Source organism: Hyla sarda, chromosome 2, assembly GCF_029499605.1.
Source record: "Hyla sarda isolate aHylSar1 chromosome 2, aHylSar1.hap1, whole genome shotgun sequence".
Taxonomy (NCBI): domain Eukaryota; kingdom Metazoa; phylum Chordata; class Amphibia; order Anura; family Hylidae; genus Hyla; species Hyla sarda.
This window is the reverse complement of record NC_079190.1, coordinates 188,665,416-188,684,649: the sequence shown is the minus strand read 5'-3', so window position 1 is coordinate 188,684,649 and position 19,234 is coordinate 188,665,416. Positions and strand designations below refer to the sequence as shown.

The following is a 19,234-nucleotide window of genomic DNA, read 5'->3' as shown; positions in this document are numbered from 1 at the left end:
CCCCCCCTCCCTACTCCCTTGCCCTCTGGTCTGCCCGCTGTGGATGAAATTTCTCGTGACCTTTCCATCATATGGAGAGAGACCCAAAATTCTCTCTTACAGGCTTCATCACGCATGAAGAAGTTCGCGGATAAGAAAAGAAGAGCTCCTCCCGTTTTTTCCCCTGGAGACAAGGTATGGCTCTCCGCTAAATATGTCCGCTTCCGTGTCCCTAGCTACAAGTTGGGACCACGCTATCTTGGTCCTTTCAAAATTTTGTGTCAAATTAATCCTGTCTCTTATAAACTTCTTCTTCCTCCTTCTCTTCGTATTCCTAATGCCTTTCACGTCTCTCTTCTCAAACCACTCATCCTCAACCGTTTTTCTCCCAAATCTGTTCCTCCCACTCCTGTTTCCGGCTCCTCGGACGTCTTCTCTGTCAGAGAAATCTTGGCTTCCAAGAAGGTCAGAGGGAAAACTTTTTTTTTGGTGGACTGGGAGGGTTGTGGTCCTGAAGAGAGATCCTGGGAACCTGAGGACAACATCCTAGACAAAAGTCTGCTCCTCAGGTTCTCAGGCTCTAGGAAGAGGGGGAGACCCAAGGGGGGGGGTACTGTTACGCCGAGCGCTCCGGGTCCCCGCTCCTCCCCGGAGCGCTCGCTTCACTCTCCCCGCTGCAGCGCTCCGGTCACATCCTCTGACCCGGGGCGCTGCGATTCCGCTGCCAGCCGGGATGCGATTCGCGATGCGGGTAGCGCCCGCTCGCGATGCGCACCCCGGCTCCCGTACCTGACTCGCTCCCCGTCTGTTCTGTCCCGGCGCGCGCGGCCCCGCTCCCTAGGGCGCGCGCGCGCCGGGTCTCTGCGATTTAAAGGGCCACTGCGCCGCTGATTGGCGCAGTGGTTCCAATTAGTGTGTTCACCTGTGCACTTCCCTATATCACCTCACTTCCCCTGCACTCCCTTGCCGGATCTTGTTGCCATTGTGCCAGTGAAAGCGTTCCTTGTGTGTTCCTAGCCTGTGTTCCAGACCTTCTGCCGTTGCCCCTGACTACGATCCTTGCTGCCTGCCCCGACCTTCTGCTACGTCCGACCTTGCTTCTGCCTACTCCCTTGTACCGCGCCTATCTTCAGCAGCCAGAGAGGTGAGCCGTTGCTAGTGGATACGACCTGGTCACTACCGCCGCAGCAAGACCATCCCGCTTTGCGGCGGGCTCTGGTGAAAACCAGTAGTGGCTTAGAACCGGTCCACTAGCACGGTCCACGCCAATCCCTCTCTGGCACAGAGGATCCACTACCTGCCAGCCGGCATCGTGACAGCATTATGCTAAATTCTTTATTTACTGAATTGATAGCAGCAAACAAAGAGTTAATAAACAGTTAACAAGAAAAAAGTTGAAGCAGTACATTGTATCCAGTATTTATTCAGTAATGGTACAGTCCAGGTGAATATAAGGACCCCTCAGATGAAGCCCCTCCTCTTTCTTTGATGAAGTGGTAGATGAGAATAATATAAAGTGGAAGTTCTCGTGTTGAAAACAGAATGAACGGAACTGGAACCAATTGCAGGTCAACTTAAGGATGTGATCCATTGTATACGAAGGAATAACCACAAACCCAGAGTTGTAATTTGTTTAGGCTGAAAGAAACAAACACAAATCGTAAATAGATTGGGTCGGGTACATGGGAGGGATAATGCTAGTCTCCTGTCTTTAATAAAATCTTAAATTTTATAACAAGACAGGAGACTCACATTATGCTTGTTTAACCCCTTAAGGACATAGGGCGTATCCATACGCCCCCGTTTCCAAGTCCTTAAGGACCGAGGGCGTATGGATGCCCTGAGCATTTCCGGCCCCCACCGCTAGCCGGAGGGGAGCCGAAGCCGGATGCCTGCTGAAATCGTTCAGCAGGCATCCCGGCATATCGCCCAGGGGGGTCATTATGTCCCCCCATGTCGGCAATTGCCGCAGATCGCTGGACAATTCAGTCCAGCGATCTGCGGCAGATTCCGGGTCAATCGGGTCTCCAGTGACCCGATGACCCGGAATTACTGGCTGATCGGGGCCGTCAGAGACGGCCCCGAACAGCCATTGCCAGCAGGGGTGAGGTGGCACTGGTGCCACCTCACGATCGCCCTGATTCGTCGGCCGGATTACCGGCCGACCAATCAGGGCGCCTGCTGCGGGTGTCACTCCCGCAACCCGCTCCGCCCCTCTTCCGGAGGACGTGAGCGGGTGCGGGAAGACGACCCCCGGTGCTGGGGACCCCGATCCCCGGCGTCCCTGTTGGGATCGGGGCCCCAGGAGCGACGGCCGCGGCGGAGACGACGAGGGACTGACCTGTGCTGCTGGATCGTTGGAGGTGAGTGACAGCCTCCTGCTGTTGCTTAGCAACAGCTCCCAGCATGCAACAAGGGCATGCTGGGAGATGTAGTTATGCAACAGCAGGAGGCAGACCACCACAACTCCCAGCATGCCCTTATGGGCATGCTGGGACTTGTAGTTTTGCAACAGCTGAAGGCACATTCTTTCTATGGAAAAGTGTACCTTCAGCTGTTGTGTAACTACAACTCCCAGCTTGCACAATCAGCTAAAGGGAGAAATTGGGCTTCAAATTTTGTGGGGTATTTTTTGCTATTACCCTTTTTAAAAATGTCAAATTTTTGGGAAAACAAGCATTTTAGGTAAAAAAAATAATTTTTTTTTACGTATACAAAAGTCATAAAACACCTGTGGGGTATAAAGGTTCACTTAACCCCTTGTTACGTTCCCCGAGGGGTCTGGTTTCCAAAATAGTATGCCATGTGTTTTTTTTTTTTTTTTGCTGTCCTGGCACCATAGGGGCTTCCTAAATGCGGCATGCCCCCAGAGCAAAATTTGCTTTCAAAAAGCCAAACGTGACTCCTTCTCTTCTGAGACCTGTAGTGCGCCAGCAGAGCACTTTTCACCCCCATATGGGGTGTTTTCTGAATCGGGAGAAATTGGGCTTCAAATTTTGGGGGGTGTTTTCGGCTATTACCCTTTTTAAAAATGTAAAAATTTTGGGAAACCAAGCATTTTAGGTAAAAAAAAATAAAAAATGTTCACATATGCAAAAGTCGTGAAACACCTGTAGGGTATTAAGGTTCACATTACCCCTTGTTACGTTCCCCGAGGGGTCTAGTTTCCAAAATGGTATGCCATGTGTTTTTTTTTTTTGCTGTTCTGGCACCATAGGGGCTTCCTAAATGCGGCATGCCCCCAGAGCAAAATTTGCTTTCAAAAAGCCAAATGTGACTCCTTCTCTTCTGAGACCTGTAGTGCGCCAGCAGAGCAATTTTCACCCCCATATGGGGTGTTTTCTGAATCGGGAGAAATTGGGTTTCAAATTTTGGGGGGTATTTTCTGCTATTACACTTTTTAAAAATGTAAAATTTTTGGGAAACCAAGCATTTTAGGTAAAAAAAAATAAAAACTTTTTTACATATGCTAAAGTCGTGAAACACCTGTGGGGTATTAAGGTTCACTTTACCCCTTGTTACGTTCCCTGAGGAGTCTAGTTTCCAAAATGGTATGCCATGTGTTTTTTTTTGCTGTTCTGGCACCATAGGGGCTTCCTAAAAGTGACATGCCCCCCAAAAACCATTTGACGCTCCTTCCCTTCTGAGCCCTCTACTGCGCCCGCTGAACAATTAACATAGACATATGAGGTATGTGCTTACTCGAGGGAAATTGGGTTTCAAATACAAGTAAAAATTTTCTCCTTTTTCCCCCTTTCAAAAATTCAAAAATTGGGTCTACAAGAACATGCGAGTGTAAAAAATGAAGATTTTGAATTTTCTCCTTTACTTTGCTGCTATTCCTGTGAAACACCTAAAGGGTTAATACACTTACTGAATGTCATTTTGAATACTTTGGGGGGTGTAGTTTTTATAATGGGGTCTTTTATGGGGCATTTCTAATATGAAGGCCCTTCAAATCCACTTCAAACGTGAACTGGTCCATGAAAAATAGCGAGTTTGAAAATTTTGTGAAAAATGTCAAAATTGCTGCTGAACTTTGAAGCCCTCTGGTGTCTTCCAAAAGTAAAAACTCATAAATTTTATGATGCGAACATAAAGTAGACATATTGTATATGTGAACCCAAAAAAAATATATTTTGAATATCCATTTTCCTTACAAGCAGAGAGCTTCAAAGTTCGAAAAATGCAAAATTTTCATTTTTTTCATCAAATTTGGTGATTTTTCACCAAGAAAGGATGCAAGTTACCATAAAATTTTACCACTAAGTTAAAGTAGAATATGTCACGAAAAAACAATCTCGGAATCAGAATGATAACTAAAAGCATTCCAGAGTTATTAATGTTTAAAGTGACAGTGGTCAGATTTGCAAAAAACGCTCCGGTCCTTAAGGTGAAAAAGGGCTCGGTCCTTAAGGGGTTAAAGCCTATAGATTAATGAAAATATATACAATCATAAATCTAAAATTGAAATAGACACACTTAGAAACTTGTGGGTCTCAAATCAGAATTTTTGAATGTGGATTCTGATGACCAATAAGCAGCTTTCAGTATATCTGCCAAAGAGCCTCCTGCTTGGCTAACTTTACTGGGCATGGCACTTCTAGTTGAATGGGCCCCAAAAACTGAAGTATTGATACCTACTAGAGACATGACTTGTCTGATCCACCTAGCTAAAGTTGGAGAAGATACCGGTAAATGAGGTCTGCAAATCGATCGACTCCTAAGAGTTTCCGCTTTTAGTTGGTAAGACTTCAAGCAATGAACATATACATTTTCTTGATGAGGAAAAGCTGGGTAAAAATTAATTGATCAAATTTAAGACTATCGTGACACCCCAAGTAGATTGATATCTAGGAGTAGGGGGTCTTCTATATTTAATACCGTTCAATAACTTGCACATTAAAGGGTGTTTTCCTTTTTCCTAACGGTGAAGCGTGCACTGGTGTATGGTAAAGAGAGATGGCTGAATGATATACATTTTAATAGTAAGATAGCTTTACCCACATCAAAAGAATCTGAAAGGAAATTGATGACTTGAGTTATAGATGCATGTATGGGATCCAAATCCCGTTGTATGCACCAATTAGACCAAATTGTTGAACATTTTTAATTTGATGACTTGTCTGTGACCTCTGTCTTTCTTTTTTCACCAAGAGTAGATTGCTCAAGAGTATTGAAGGGTACTGGAATCATGGCGCCTTTTGGAACTTAGCTCCTTGATTTTTATTTGAACAAGTTTGTGATCTGATTTTGAAAATATCTACGGTTGAGGTACTTGAGTTTGAACAGTGGGACAAATAAATTCTATTTTGATATCCTTGAACCGTGTTCAAAATCCAAGTGTCTGAAGTTATCGTGGACCAGACATGGAAAAAAATTTGCTATTCTCCCTCCTACGGGTATTTGAGAAGAATATAGAGGAACACTTACCTGTCTTGATTGTGGAATGCCTCTATGGCCCCATAGGGTATGCTTGGAAAGAAGGGGGTTGGTTGATAAGAAACCTGTGGTAAAGAGAAGTTATCTGGTCTAGGTGGGGGAAGGCCTCTGTATGGTTCAATGTATGAGTCCCCAAACAGATTATCAGCAGCTGGTGTAGAGTCTGAAGATGCCAAATGGATTAATTGCAGATCCAGTTATATTAGAGTGGATCGCTTCTGCTCCATACATACAGAGGCATTGGCATTTCCAAACATGCATAAAGCACATTGTGTCCAACCTTTAAGAGTAGATAGATCAATAGGATCTAGCGCACTCCAATTTTAATTTGTTACTGCCCGTTTTGTCAAGAGGTTTCTGAACCCACAGGCTAACAAACTTTGAAACTTGTGGATGGGGAATCCGTTCCCCCAACTGCGTGTGTTAAATCTCACTCGGGTCAAAGTATGGATTCCTCGAACTATCCGTGAATGACAGGACCGGAGGATTCGTCAACCAATATGTCATCTCCTTCCTCAGAAATGTCCTCATATTGTGATTCGTCACCTGGGTCCAAAATATCAGCCTCATCAGAGGAGGAATGAACAGGTGAAGTAGGGAAGGAGGTGACTTTCTCTTTGGAAGAGGCCTCAGATGCCCAATTATGGTATACTTCCTCTGGGGCCGAGGGTCTATGAGGGCCTATTAGAAGAAGGAGGTAGGCTTTCTCTGGGAAGAGGCCTTAGATGCCTTCTTATGGTATACTTCCTCTGGGGCCGAGGGTCTAAGAGGTAACTTAGAGACCTCTTGAATTGAATTTTAGATAAAGCCTTTATAGAAACCTGATCCCCTGCTTGTGATGCCATTCTCTTTTGTTTGGCAGCAGATGGATCGTGATAAGGTGAAAATATATGAAAAGAAAGTAGTTAAGAATATAAATATATAGCATATATATGAAAGAAAATAAGGATGACAAGGATTTAAATTTATAGAAATTGATAAGGCATTAAAAAAAATAAAAAAAATAAAATATATACTGAGACTATGAATTAAAACAATAAGGGAATATATATATATATATATATATATATATATATATATATATATATATTTTATAGCAAAAATACTGTACTTATCTTAACCGTTATCAGCAAAGAAAGAGGAGGGGCTTCACCTGAGGGGTCCTTATGTTCACCTGGACTGTACCATTACTGATTAAATACTGGATACAATGTACTGCTTCAACTATTTTCTTAACTGTTTATTAAAGGAGAACTACGGGATTGAAAATTTTATCCCCTATCCTAAGGATAGGGGATAAGATTCAGATCGCGGGGGGTCCGACCGCTGGGGCCCCCCCACGATCTCCCGTACGGGGCCCCGGCTCTCTGCATAGAGAGCACGTGTCGACCACCGCACGAGGCGGCGGCTGACACGCGCCCTCCATTTACTGCTATGGGAGAGCTGAAGCGCTGCCTTCGGCAATTTCCGGCTCTCCCATAGCAGTGTATGGAGGGGGCGTGTCGGACGCTGCTTCGTGCGGTGGTCAACACGCCCCCTCTAACCAGAGAGCCGGGGCCCCGTACGGGAGATCGCGGGGGGGCCCCATCGGTCTGACCCCCCGCGATCTGAAACTTATCCCCTATCCTTAGGATAGGGGAAAAAATTTTCAATCCCGTAGTTCTCCTTTAACTCTTTGCTGCTATCAATTCAGTAAAGAAAGAATTTAGCATCATGTGAGTCTCCTGTCTTGTTATAAAATTTAGTTTTTTTTTAAAGTATCCTGCCCTGGCTGTCTGTTAAAAGTAAGAGAACCTGTGCTTTCCTCCCTTGCAGCCTCCTGTTTATTGCGGCACCTGGTCTCTACAGTGCTGCACATTCTGATGCTGCAGACAGTGTGTCACATTGCAGCCCAGCCGATCGCTGGCCGAGGCGGGACACCAGATGTCAGTGTGACATACTGTTTGCAGCATTGGGATGTGTAGCATGGCTAAGATCGGGGGCTGTGATAATAAAGGCTGTGAGGGAGATAAGTACATGTTTTGGGTTTGTTTTTGTTTTTTTTATTTTATCAGACAGCCGGTTCGTTTTCCTTTAAAAATAAAGTTAAAAATGAAAACAGTTCTCAATTATTATTATTATTATTTTTTTTTTTTTTTGCTGGACTACCCCTTTAAGCTTCACTCTACCGGAGTACTGTAGGCATGCAAAGAAGACATGGTCTGTTCCTCCACTGCATCTTACTTAATACAGATCATGGACAACAATGGGTTAATAGGCTAGTATTAAAGGGAAATATTTTTTTGTTTTTTTGTTCTTTGATGTTCATGACAGGGTTAAGTTTTTTTTTACCACTCTTTCATTAAGCAATGACTTTAAAAAGATACTAGCAAGCAGCAGCACAGATGAAGAAATATTCATTATTGATAATTGAAGAACTCTATTTTTTTGACCCATGTGCCAAATGTTTTATGTATTTTCATTTTTAATAAGACTATGGGTTGTGCACAATTCATTGTTGCTAGGCATTCTGGGAACTGCTGTTGTGTTTCATTCACAATTCTGAGGTCCGTAGAATCTCTGTAGTACACATTCTGAACACATCAAACACTCAGTTGCCTAGCAACACCCAAGAAAGCACATCCTGTGTGTGACTGCTCCAATAACCTTTGTATTCTATGTGCTGCGGATGGGAATACAGTGATCCCTCAACTTACAATGGCCTCAACATACAATAGTTTCAACATACAATGGTCTTTTCTGGGCCATTGTAACTTGAAACCAGACTCAACATACAATGTACAGACAGTCCAGATCTGTGAAACGTGTCAATGGCCGGAAGAACTGACCAATCAGAATGGGCATTTCATTGGTAAAACACCTGTATTACTGAAGCGTATGCACTGACTGGTGTCTGGTAGCGCCCCCTACAGTACAGGGATGTATTACATGTTCTGTACTACTCTTTACCTGTATTACTGAAGTGCATGCACTGAATGGTGTCTTGTAGCACCCCCTACAGTACAGGGAGATATTACATGTTTTGTACTACTCTTTATCTGTGCAGGGTTAGCTGCTCCTTTGTACACCAGGTGAGGGCGGCTCCATTTTACATTTTTAGGACATTGCGTGTACTGTACAGGACCCTGAAGAAGCTCCTGTCCTCTTCATAGACCAGCGTTTCCCAACCAGGGTGCCTCCAGCTGTTGCAAAACTTCAACTCCCAGCATGCCCGGACAGCCAAAGGCTGTCCGGGCATGCTGGGAGTTGAAGTTTTGCAACAGTTGGAGGCACCCTGGTTGGGAAACGCTAACATAGACAGTGATTTACAGCTCCCAGCAGATCTTTCTTATTTTTATATGTAAGGATTTGCTTTATCTATATTAGTTATCTACTTATTTTTGTTTTAATCCTCCCTTTTTCCTATTTTTGGATGACATTTTGGTGGCTTCAGAACCAAATCCCAGGTTTCCATAGAGTTCTGGTCTCAACATACAATGGTTTCAACATACAATGGTCGTCCTGGAACCGATTAATATTGTAACTTGAGGGACCACTGTAATACATAACAAAGAAAATTATTATGTAAAAAAATTCAACCCGGCATCAATGTTTTCAGGCTATAGAATAATTAATCACGTGCGGCTATACATGAAGCATACGATGATCAATGATTTTGAAATCAATGGGAAAAATAGCGCTTCTAACAAATGTGTCTTTGACAGAGCCTCCAAATCATATGTGAGTACTGGCTATGGCAAGTTTCACAGGAACATTGTATGGTTAATTTTGCTTCCATATTGCAGCCACCAAGTCCCAGCCTGACCATAGGTCTAATGACTAAAACTGACAGCCTAATAGTATTTCTGGTGCTGTCAACTTAGGTCGGTTTGGTATGTTTCTGCAATAAAGATGCAAAGAAAGCGACTGTATTACTCCCACTCTCATATTTTAAACTGGCCTAAGAATTACCTACCTTTTTCAAACTCCCACATTTGCTCTCCTTAGAGCCTTTCAGTGGCCTTTTAGCCTTTCAACTTCAGTAGGACAATATACTGACATTTGGACGTTCGACAAACTTATGGACAAGTACCATAATGCTCCAGTTGACATTTGTTGCAAACTTGTATAACACATTCGGTGTCTCAGGGGTTTTCTCACCATTCAAAAAATATGGCTACCCAGCCATCTCCAGCCTGTTTGCGGCTGATGGAGATGTTTGGTGCCAAAAACAGTTAAGATGTCTTTGTTATACAATGGACATAAAAGCTGTGCAAATGGCATAGCACCAGGAGCTACACAGCAGTTTTCACACATCGGGAAGTTCCATAAGCAGTGTAGCTTGTGGGGATATGCTGTTAACTCCTTGGGGGTATACAGTATATACAGCCACCTATATAGATGGATGTATAAACTGTTGCTATACAATCCCTTGCCACCCTGGCTCATGCCTGGTTCAGTGTAGCCCCACCTAAGGCAGAACTACAACCTGGAGCCAGCGTAGTAAGTGTGGCTCTGTTCACATTGTATGTTTTTAGCATGCCTTTTTGTTTAACAAAACAGACCCTCAAACAGACTCTTTCTGGCAGTGTCTTCCCAAATGGAGCCACCAGTTGTTGCTAAACCCCCATCATTCCGAGACAGCTAAAGACTATCAATAAACTCACTAACACAAGTACAGACTACTATGGTCCTTGCTACATTACCACACCATATAGAGCACTAGATTGACCACCAGGGTCCACATTGTTCAACCACCTTAAATGTCAAAAACAAAGCCACTGAACAAGAAACACCCAGTGATCTAAAGTGACTGTACTATACAACTATTTACAGCATATCTTCTAGGCCACCTCTGCCAAGCACTGGCCATAGCTGTGTCCCACCTCAGGACCTTATCCCACAAGTGCTGAGTTACAGGGACCACCGCTCCATAAGACCTTCCTGAGCATGTTATTCGATACATACATATATACTGCTCTGATAAACCCCTTTAATACTTGCTGGATTCATTTAAAACACCTCAGAGAGCTCCTGCCTTATGTCCCATGTCGAATGCTATATTAACAACTACCACTGAAACTTTATGGATGTTTCATTACCCTGATGGACAAATAAGAAAAACACTAGATAAACCTTGTGAAGAATGGAAGGGAAGTTGTTCTCTCAAGTCTCTTGTTCATGAACTTCTATTTAGAGAAGACATAGTAGGTAATTGACCGCTTTCATGGTCAACCATATAACCTTCATCTGTCTGACAACTATTGCTGCTCCAGAAACTAAGGTGACGTCAGGAGAATAAACAAATGGATCCCATTTCTTCTAAAGATGTAGTGCTATGTACCTAAAAGTAATAACCAAATACTGTGTTTTCTTTAAAAGATTGAATTTCTTTGTTGCAGATCCCACTGCAGATCAGCTGAGACATCTTATGATGCTCCATGGAGGCCAGTTCCATGTTTATTATTCACGTTCTAAAACAACTCACATTATTGCAACCAATCTTCCGAATAGCAAAATCAAAGAGCTAAAAGATGAAAAAGTGGTCCGTCCTGAGTGGATTACAGAAAGGTAATGTTATTGTAATACCCTTATGTTTCAGAAACTTGGAAAGCTAGTCCAATATGGCAAAGTATTTAGTAGATTCCATTTAAAGGGAATCTGTCACCAGTGTCACGCGTACTAACCTGCTGGTACCAAGTAATAGTGCAGGTGACGCAGATTCCAACATTGTTTTACTTTTTTCCTCCCTATGTGGCCCCGTTTCAGAGTTTATGCCCAAAAATCCAAATATGCAAATGAAGTGATTGGGTACACTAGGGGCGTTCCCAGCCTATCTGCCCACTCCTATCACATCATAATCATCATCACAGGTCTTTCAGCCACATTCTCTTATACACTGCACTGTTGAGCTCCGCCCCCACATGTACTAGTCACATGATTGTGACATCTTCACAGGTCCTACACCTCCAGCATGTAGCAGATTCAGAGCAGATCCTAGTTGAACGGTCACTGCTGTTGTTTATGGAGATCTCTGTTCCTCAGTGACTGCCTGACCAGGGACTGCTCTGTATTTGGTAAATGCTGTACATGTGGTGGGAGGGGGGTGCTCCGCAGTGCAGGATGATGATGATGATCATGTGATAGGAGTGAATGGGCAGAAGAGTGCACTCGGGGGACTGAGAACGCCCCAGTGCATCAAAGCACTGAATTTGCATATTTAGATTCTCGGGCATAACTTAAGCACGAGGCCACGTAGGAATCGGTGTCACCTGTGTTTCACGTAGTAATAGTAGCAGTGCTATTTTTGTTTGTATATGCCAGTAAAGCAAACCCATCCACCTAGGTTTACTTATTTGCAAAAGCCACCTGTAATGTCCAGACAGGGTGTGCACAATCTAGAATCAAAGTAGATTTGTCTGTATTGTAGTTTGTTCCTACTGCTTTAGTGTGTTTAAAATAGTTTGGCTCTGAAATACTGTAGAATGGCTTTATCGAGTCATATCCTCAGGTGTCCTGTGTTTGGAAGCATAGTTTAGATAACAATCATAGAGGAAAACAAAGGGATACTGTCTATTTTGTGCCTATGTGTGCTATGTTATTGATATCAAATAAACAATACTTCATTCTAATGGAGTACAAGCTTTTTTTTTTTAAACATATTTTATTTGTTTTCATAGCATCCAAGCTGGACGCCTTCTTTCATATGTTCCTTACCAGCTTTATACAAAACAGTCTAGTGTTCAGAAGTGTTTGAACTTCACCTCCAAATGCAAACCAGAAGATCCATTCACAAAAGACATCAACAACAAACTGTAAGCATTGTTAGGAGTTGCTTATTAAGGTCCTCATGTAACCCCCATCTTTTATTTTCGATAGGAGTGCAGCATTATTATCCAGTGCTTCACTCACCTTCAGTAGTCTTAACTACTCTTTTATTTTTTTATTTTTATTTTTTTTCCTTCATGAAATGTCAGAGGTTGAGAAACTCTATTAGCCCCTAGGTATCTGCATAAAGCTGATGCTACAGATGAAAGAGTAACTATAAAGGAGCCATAATAAGGACCATAAACAAAGCAGTGTTCTGAAACGCCCTCTAGAGCAGTGTTTCTCTTTGTGCCTCCAGCTGCTACAAAGCTCTTGGCGTTATAGTTTTGCAACAGCTGGAGTCACAGTATATGGGAAACACTGCTCCAGAGATGCCTAAATTTAGATTACGTCACAGATTTTTTAAAAGTAATAAGTGGGCAGAGGCTTACTACATCTTGCATGCCCAATACATTACAAAGTGCCAGGGGGTTCTTCTTTTAAAGAGAACCTGTGCCCATCCCCCAAAAGTTGAGATTTTACTGTCACACACCTTCTTACGGTTTCTTGATACGCCCTTCTGTTCCTGAGATATGAGTGTTTTATAAGTTGTCTTATAAAACATTGGGGGGGACTCGTATGCCTAATACACACCCCCTGACTTTAACCCCGCCCATCGCATGATATTCACTCCCATTATTAAAATTAAGTTCACACCCATCTTACTGATTTCCTAAATTGTCAGGCAACTTCTAAACGCTAATATCTCGGGAACAGAAGGGCGTATCAAGAAACCGTAAAAAGGTGTGTGATCAGGGCATTCTAACCTATTTAATGACTGTAAAATCTCTACTTTTTGAGGTTGGGCACAGGTCCTCAAGATAATATATAATCATTTATATCTCAGGAATGAGAGTTTATCAAGAAACTAAAAAAAGGTGTGTGATCAGAGCACCCTACGCTATGTAATGATGATGCCATCTCATGTTTGGGAGATGGTCACAGGTCCTCTTTAAGTGTAGGATGGTTTCTCACTTCATATGCATACTGTTGCGACTACTTGTATTGCTTTTTTTGTTCTGATAAAACAGATTTGGAAAAGGAAAAATAAAAAACTTGTGACATTTTAAAAATGCAAACTAGAATGACAACCTTTTTAAATGCAACTAAAATGTTTGTATATTTCTTTTTTTATATTTCATCTTTAGAAGCCATTCCACGGCATGCACCATTCAGGCAAATGGAACGAATGGTTGGGAAGAAGACTTAGAAAAATCTGAGGAGGAAAAAGATTTTGAGATAGATGGTGTAGAAAATTTTTCTGATCATAATAGGGAACAGAACTGCAAAGACAGTAGTGTTGTCATCAATGGACACAACTGTAGCCCTAATGGTGCCTTAAAGCCGCTGGATATCTCAGTGCATTCAAGTAACTCTTTTACAAGTAGACTTCATTCATTGAATCAGCAGGAAAAGACTAATGTAGATTCTACAGACTGCACTTTAGAGCAATTACAGCCAAATAATGGACACCTAGATGTTTCATTGGATCCTCACAGAACCGAATCAAGCTCAGCCTCATCCTCATATTTGCACAATAAAACTAAACTCAATGGTGCTCACCACTCGCTCCAGGGGCCTTCAAGCACAAAAAGCACTACCATACATTTGCCTACCAAGGCAGCCTCTCCACAACTGCCTAAAACAGCAGACTCCAATTTTATTTCAGACTTCTATTCTCACTCCAGACTGCATCACATATCAACATGGAAGTGTGAGTTCACAGAGTTTGTACGTGAGCTACAAAGTCAACATAATGGCAGCTTTCCAGGTCGGGAGAGGTTAAAAAAAATCAAGTCAGGTAATGTGCTTTATCAGATAAAGCGTTCTTGTATGAATGTTATAGTAATGTACTTAAGGGTTTAATGTATTATTAACTAATGAAGCTTAAAGGGTTTGTGCACAACTGGAGAAAACATGACGATGGCTTCTTTTCATGCCTGTTCATACATGTGAATAGAGCCAAGCTGCAGTAAGAGACTCAACCCATGGATAAGTGTTTTTAAGTCTATTCAACTCCAACAAGGGTAAAGTTGGCATTCCAAAAATATTTTTTGTGGTCACTTGTTTTTGTTTATCAGCAGTGACCACAGAAACTGCTGTTTGTGGGTTAAAATATTAAGACACACGGGCCCATTATTATTCTGTCCAACACAAAAACTGGAATGATTTTTTCCACAGCAACCTATAGCTGCTCAGTTTTTATTGGAGATTCCCTGTTTTATAACAGTGTTTCCTCCAGCTGTGTTCCTCCAGCTTTTGCAAAACTTCAACTCCCAGCATGCTGGGAGTTGCAGTTTCGAAAAAGCTGGAGGCACCCTGGCTGGGAAACAGTATTCTCCATAACCTGACACTCTGTGAAACTACAACTCCCATCGTGCCCTGACAGATATACAGGCTGTCAGGACATGTTGGGTACAGTAAACTCTCAAACTATAACTCTTAACATGTCCTGACAGCCTGTGTATCTGTCAGGGCATGATAGGAGTTGTAGTATCAGAGAGTGACAGATTATGGAGAACACTGTTTCCCTGACAGGGCGCCTCCAGCTGTTGCAAAACTACAACTCCCAATCAGTGTCTCAGCACTTTCATTAGCTGTTCAGGACACAGAACGCTTCAAGACAGTTTTCTTCACTACACTGGGAACGAGCACAGCAGGGCTGGACCTGAAGGAAAACGTCCCTGTCGTAGGCAATGAGCGGGACATTTCTGACTGGTATGTGTCCCAGAAGGCAGGAGGAACCCCCTAGTGGCCATTTTTTTGCCTGGCTTTTTCTAAATGAAATCCTAAAAATTTTATGATGGAAGCAATTGCAAAACATATTGCAATGCTTTATAACAAATCAAAAGTTTTTATATCTGACAGTGCCCATTTAAACTTGTAAAAAATGAAAACTGAGCTAAAATTGGTTGCTATGGGCAAATCACTCCAGTTTTTGTCTTGAACAGATTGGTAAATCTAGGCCATAGCGTCGAATGTATCTTTGTATTTACAAATCTTTGTAGTGCACATGTTGCAGATTTTTGCACAGTTAATTTGCACAAATATTTTTCACACCACTTGAGTTATTTTATTCAAAAGTTTTTAGGTTGTAGGCAGACTTGCTTTGACTCTGACACTGGTGGCTAGTTTATCAAATGCTACCATTTAACATATCACAAATTGTCGCAATTTCAAAAATTTTGGTGTAATTTTACTTTAGATCAGACCACTCTTTGAAACGACATTTATGAAGACAATGCCCAGTTTTGGCTCAGATACACATATTGGCCCTCATTTACTATTGCAAACCCGACATGTCTTGTCGGGCTGTGCGCCATATTCTGTCGCATTGCGCCAGAAATTCTGTCTGCGCCAGATTTTGCGCCAGCATTGAAAAAACACAGACTAACTCTCCATTTTGCTAAGAAAACCTGAAAAAAAGGGGCATGGCCATCGGGAAAAGGGGGCATGGCCATCGAAAAGGGGCGTGTTCCTGACATTTTTACGAAAACCCAACATATTTACTAAGGCTTCCACAGAAAATGTGGTGGATTTGAGCTGATGAAAACCCGACAGATCGGAGCATGTGTGGGAATGAAGATGGACTAAACCAGTGCTTCAGCTCCTTTTATTATCAGAATCAGTTGGGCCCAAAGGGTAGTTGAGCTTAGAGAAAAAAATATTGCATGTCCTATTTTATTTTAATACCGGCCACCTGACGGATACTATTCAAGTCCATGGGACCCAGCGGTGTCACTTATGCTCCAACCCGTTCAGGTTAATAAAAAATTAGGTGTGGGATATATACATTGTTATGCCATATGACAGACACTGCAGTGTTCCTGATCTATGCCCATTCAGTTCATTAAAGGGGTATTCCAGGAATTATTTTTTTGACTATGCTACAGGGGCTGTAAAGTTTGCTGTAAAATGCTAGAAGAACTGAAACACGTGTTTTTGTTCACATGTAAACACATTGGATATGTCACAAAAGATTTTCCTATTCTAAATGTACAAACATAACCATAGGGTCTCGTTGACCCAACAAAGGCCAAAATGCTTTTCTCTGCAGTGTCATCCCATAGTGGCATACCTTAAAGGGGTACTCCGCTACTCAGCATTTGGAACACACTGTTCCGAACGCTGGAGCCGGCATCGGGAGCTTGTGATGTCATAGCCCCGCCCCCTCATGAAGTCATGCCCCCTCAATGTAAGTCTAGGGGAGGGGGCGTGACAGCCATCACGCCCCCTCCCCTAGACTTACATTGAGGGGGCATGACTTCATGAGGGGGCGGGGCTATGACATCACAAGCTCCCGATGCCGGCTCCAGCATTCGGAACAGTTTGTTCCAAACGCTGAGCAGTGGAGTACCCTTTAAAGTCTTCAATTGGGGAATTCTCCTGACATATACATCCGGCTGATAGTTTGAAAGTGATCTGAAAAGAGCATTGCGTGTTTTATTTAATCACTGTGATCTTGCCTATTCCCATCAGTGTAAAAAAAATTAGTAATGTGATGATATTCTTGATAAAACCATGACAGCTTTGATGTCTCTTTAAATGGTTCCTGAAAATCCTGATGGATCCCCCAGACCAGTGGTTTCCAACTTTTTTTTTGCCCAAATACCCCTTAGCAGCCCATTTCCAAAAATTGTACCCCCATATTAACAACATGTTTGTAATAAATATAGCTGCTGTCTCCTGCCCCACTCCTTATGGCAGCGATGTCTGCTTAGCATTCACTTCTCACTTCTATTAAGGTGGCCATGGTGCCCTCTGTCACTTTAAGATCAGACAGCATGGACCGCGGCCACCTTAGAGACAGTGACCAGTGGCTGCCATTACAGTGTTTTTTTTTTGTTTTTTTTTTGTTTGTTTTTTTGCGTTCCCCAGGAGAACTGCTAACTACCCCTTGGGGGGGTACCTATACCCCAGGTTGAGAACTGCTGCCATAGTCTAACAATAAGTACATCTAAGTTTCCATTTACAAGAAGAACAACATTGCCGACCTATGTGTGAACAGAGCCTAATGCTGTTTGCTTCTGTAAAGATTGTCTGCTGATATTTTTAGGAACCATGCCTGCTTCAACCCATTCCAAGTGCCAGAACTGTATAATACATGTGGATATGGATTGCTTCTTTGTATCTGTTGGTGTGCGTAACCGACCGGATCTAAAAGGTAACTCCTTACAACATTGTACTATTTCTTATCATCCCTTGTCTATGCTATGAGAATTTAAAGTGTTTCTACATCCAGATCTATTTCACTGGAGACATATGAGATGTATTGGAGAATTACATTTAGTTTATAATTTATTATCATATAAGTACTGTCTATACTATGTTTGCAGGCAGCCTTACAGGTGTCTGCATTCTATGAGAATACAGTGGACATACGTTCTGCAGATGGGTTGTGGTATAGTCTACACAGGTGATACTGTATCCCTATATACCCTGTAGCAAAGCCAACATTCCTAATTGGTTTGGGTACATGATCTGCAGTCTGACAGTATGATACACTAAGGAAAGTCTTCCCATATATATGATATAGCACCTCTAAACAGAGTGATGAATGAGTGCTTTATCTGCTTTATCCGTTAATCTTTTTTTGGGTCACAATTCTGACTTTTTACCAGTGCTATAACCTGCTCATGTATGTTTGATATAAGGTGGATTATTGGGCTTTGCAGAGGAATAAATGTGCTGTACAGCATTTCCTACCTGCCGATAGAAGGCTCTGATCAAGTGCTCGGCCGCCTTGGTGTGTAGAATAATAATGTGCAGAGCAATTGTTACTTATGGTCAAGTCATTGTGAGTGCAGGAAAAGTCCTCTTACGTGTACACAAATGCTTGTACACACTATAAATGAATGTAGAGCTCTTTATTCTTTTATATTTTTTTTAAATATAAGAAAATGTATAAACTCGAGTATAAGACTAATTTTTCAGCACAATGCTTAAAACGCCCCCCTTGGCTTATACTCAAGTGAACTCTCTGCCTGTCAGTGGTCTTCAACCTGCGGACCTCCAGATGTTGCAAAACTACAACTCCCAGCATGCCCGGACAGCCATCGGCTGTCCGGGCATGCTGGAAGTTGTAGTTTTGAAACCTCTGGAGGTCCACAGGTTGAAGACCACTGCGGCCTTCGTCATCATCCAGACACCCCCTTTAGTTTTCTACTCGCCTCCCCTCGGTGGGAAGGAAGGGTGAGCTATTCCGGTCCATCTATGCTGCAGGGACCGTCCGGTGGGGAGGGTTAGTCGTTTCGGGCTGTCCATCTTCACCGGGAGGCCCTCTTCTCTGCGCTCCGGGCCTGCCCCGGACTAGTGACGTTGCCTTGACGACGACGCACAGGGACGCGCATGAAAATGGAGAGGAGACCTCTGCAGATCAACACCACCCCTCTCCCATAAAGAGCCACTCTACCTCTGAGGAGCTAGGTTATCCCATTGATCTTGGATGGGTCTAAGGCTTTGTTCACATCACGTTTTCTCCCATACGGGAGCGCATATGGCAGGGGGGAGCTAAAACCTTGCGCTCCCGTATGCCTTTCTATGTGCTCCTGTATGTAATACATTTCAATGAGCCGGTCGGAGTGAAACGGCAAACCACGGTTTTAGGTCCGGTTGTAAAAGCGCATACGGTGCAAAAATGAGCCGACTGAACGTTTCACTCTGGCCGGCTCATTGAAATGAAGCGCATACGGGAGTGCGAGGTTTTAGCTCCACCCTGCCGTATACGCTCCCGTATGGGAGAAAACGTGATGTGAACCCAGCCTTATGCTTTGTTTCAGCCACATCATCACTAAAGTGCAAATGAAAACTAACTAGCCACTTCCCCAGGCAATGACACTACTGCACTGGGGAAGCCGGGCATCAAAACCCCAGTGATCCATCCACTTATGATGGTACATTCCATAGAAAAAAAACTACACTGAGATATAGCAGCACACCAAAGAAATGAAATATTAATAAACAGATC

General features: G+C 42.9%; 1 protein-coding gene across 2 annotated transcripts in view; it reads left to right on the top strand.

The window, feature by feature from the left end:
- The window catches only part of REV1 (REV1 DNA directed polymerase), a 94,910-nt gene that overhangs the window by 32,697 nt on the left and 42,979 nt on the right, over positions 1–19,234 (top strand). For both annotated transcript variants that reach the window (XM_056555968.1, XM_056555967.1), the window contains exons 4-7: positions 10,803–10,971; positions 12,081–12,215; positions 13,416–14,068; positions 17,324–17,431. In XM_056555968.1, the coding sequence (XP_056411943.1) occupies positions 10,803–10,971; positions 12,081–12,215; positions 13,416–14,068; positions 17,324–17,431 (1,065 nt within the window). The remainder of the gene's footprint in view (positions 1–10,802; positions 10,972–12,080; positions 12,216–13,415; positions 14,069–17,323; positions 17,432–19,234) is intronic.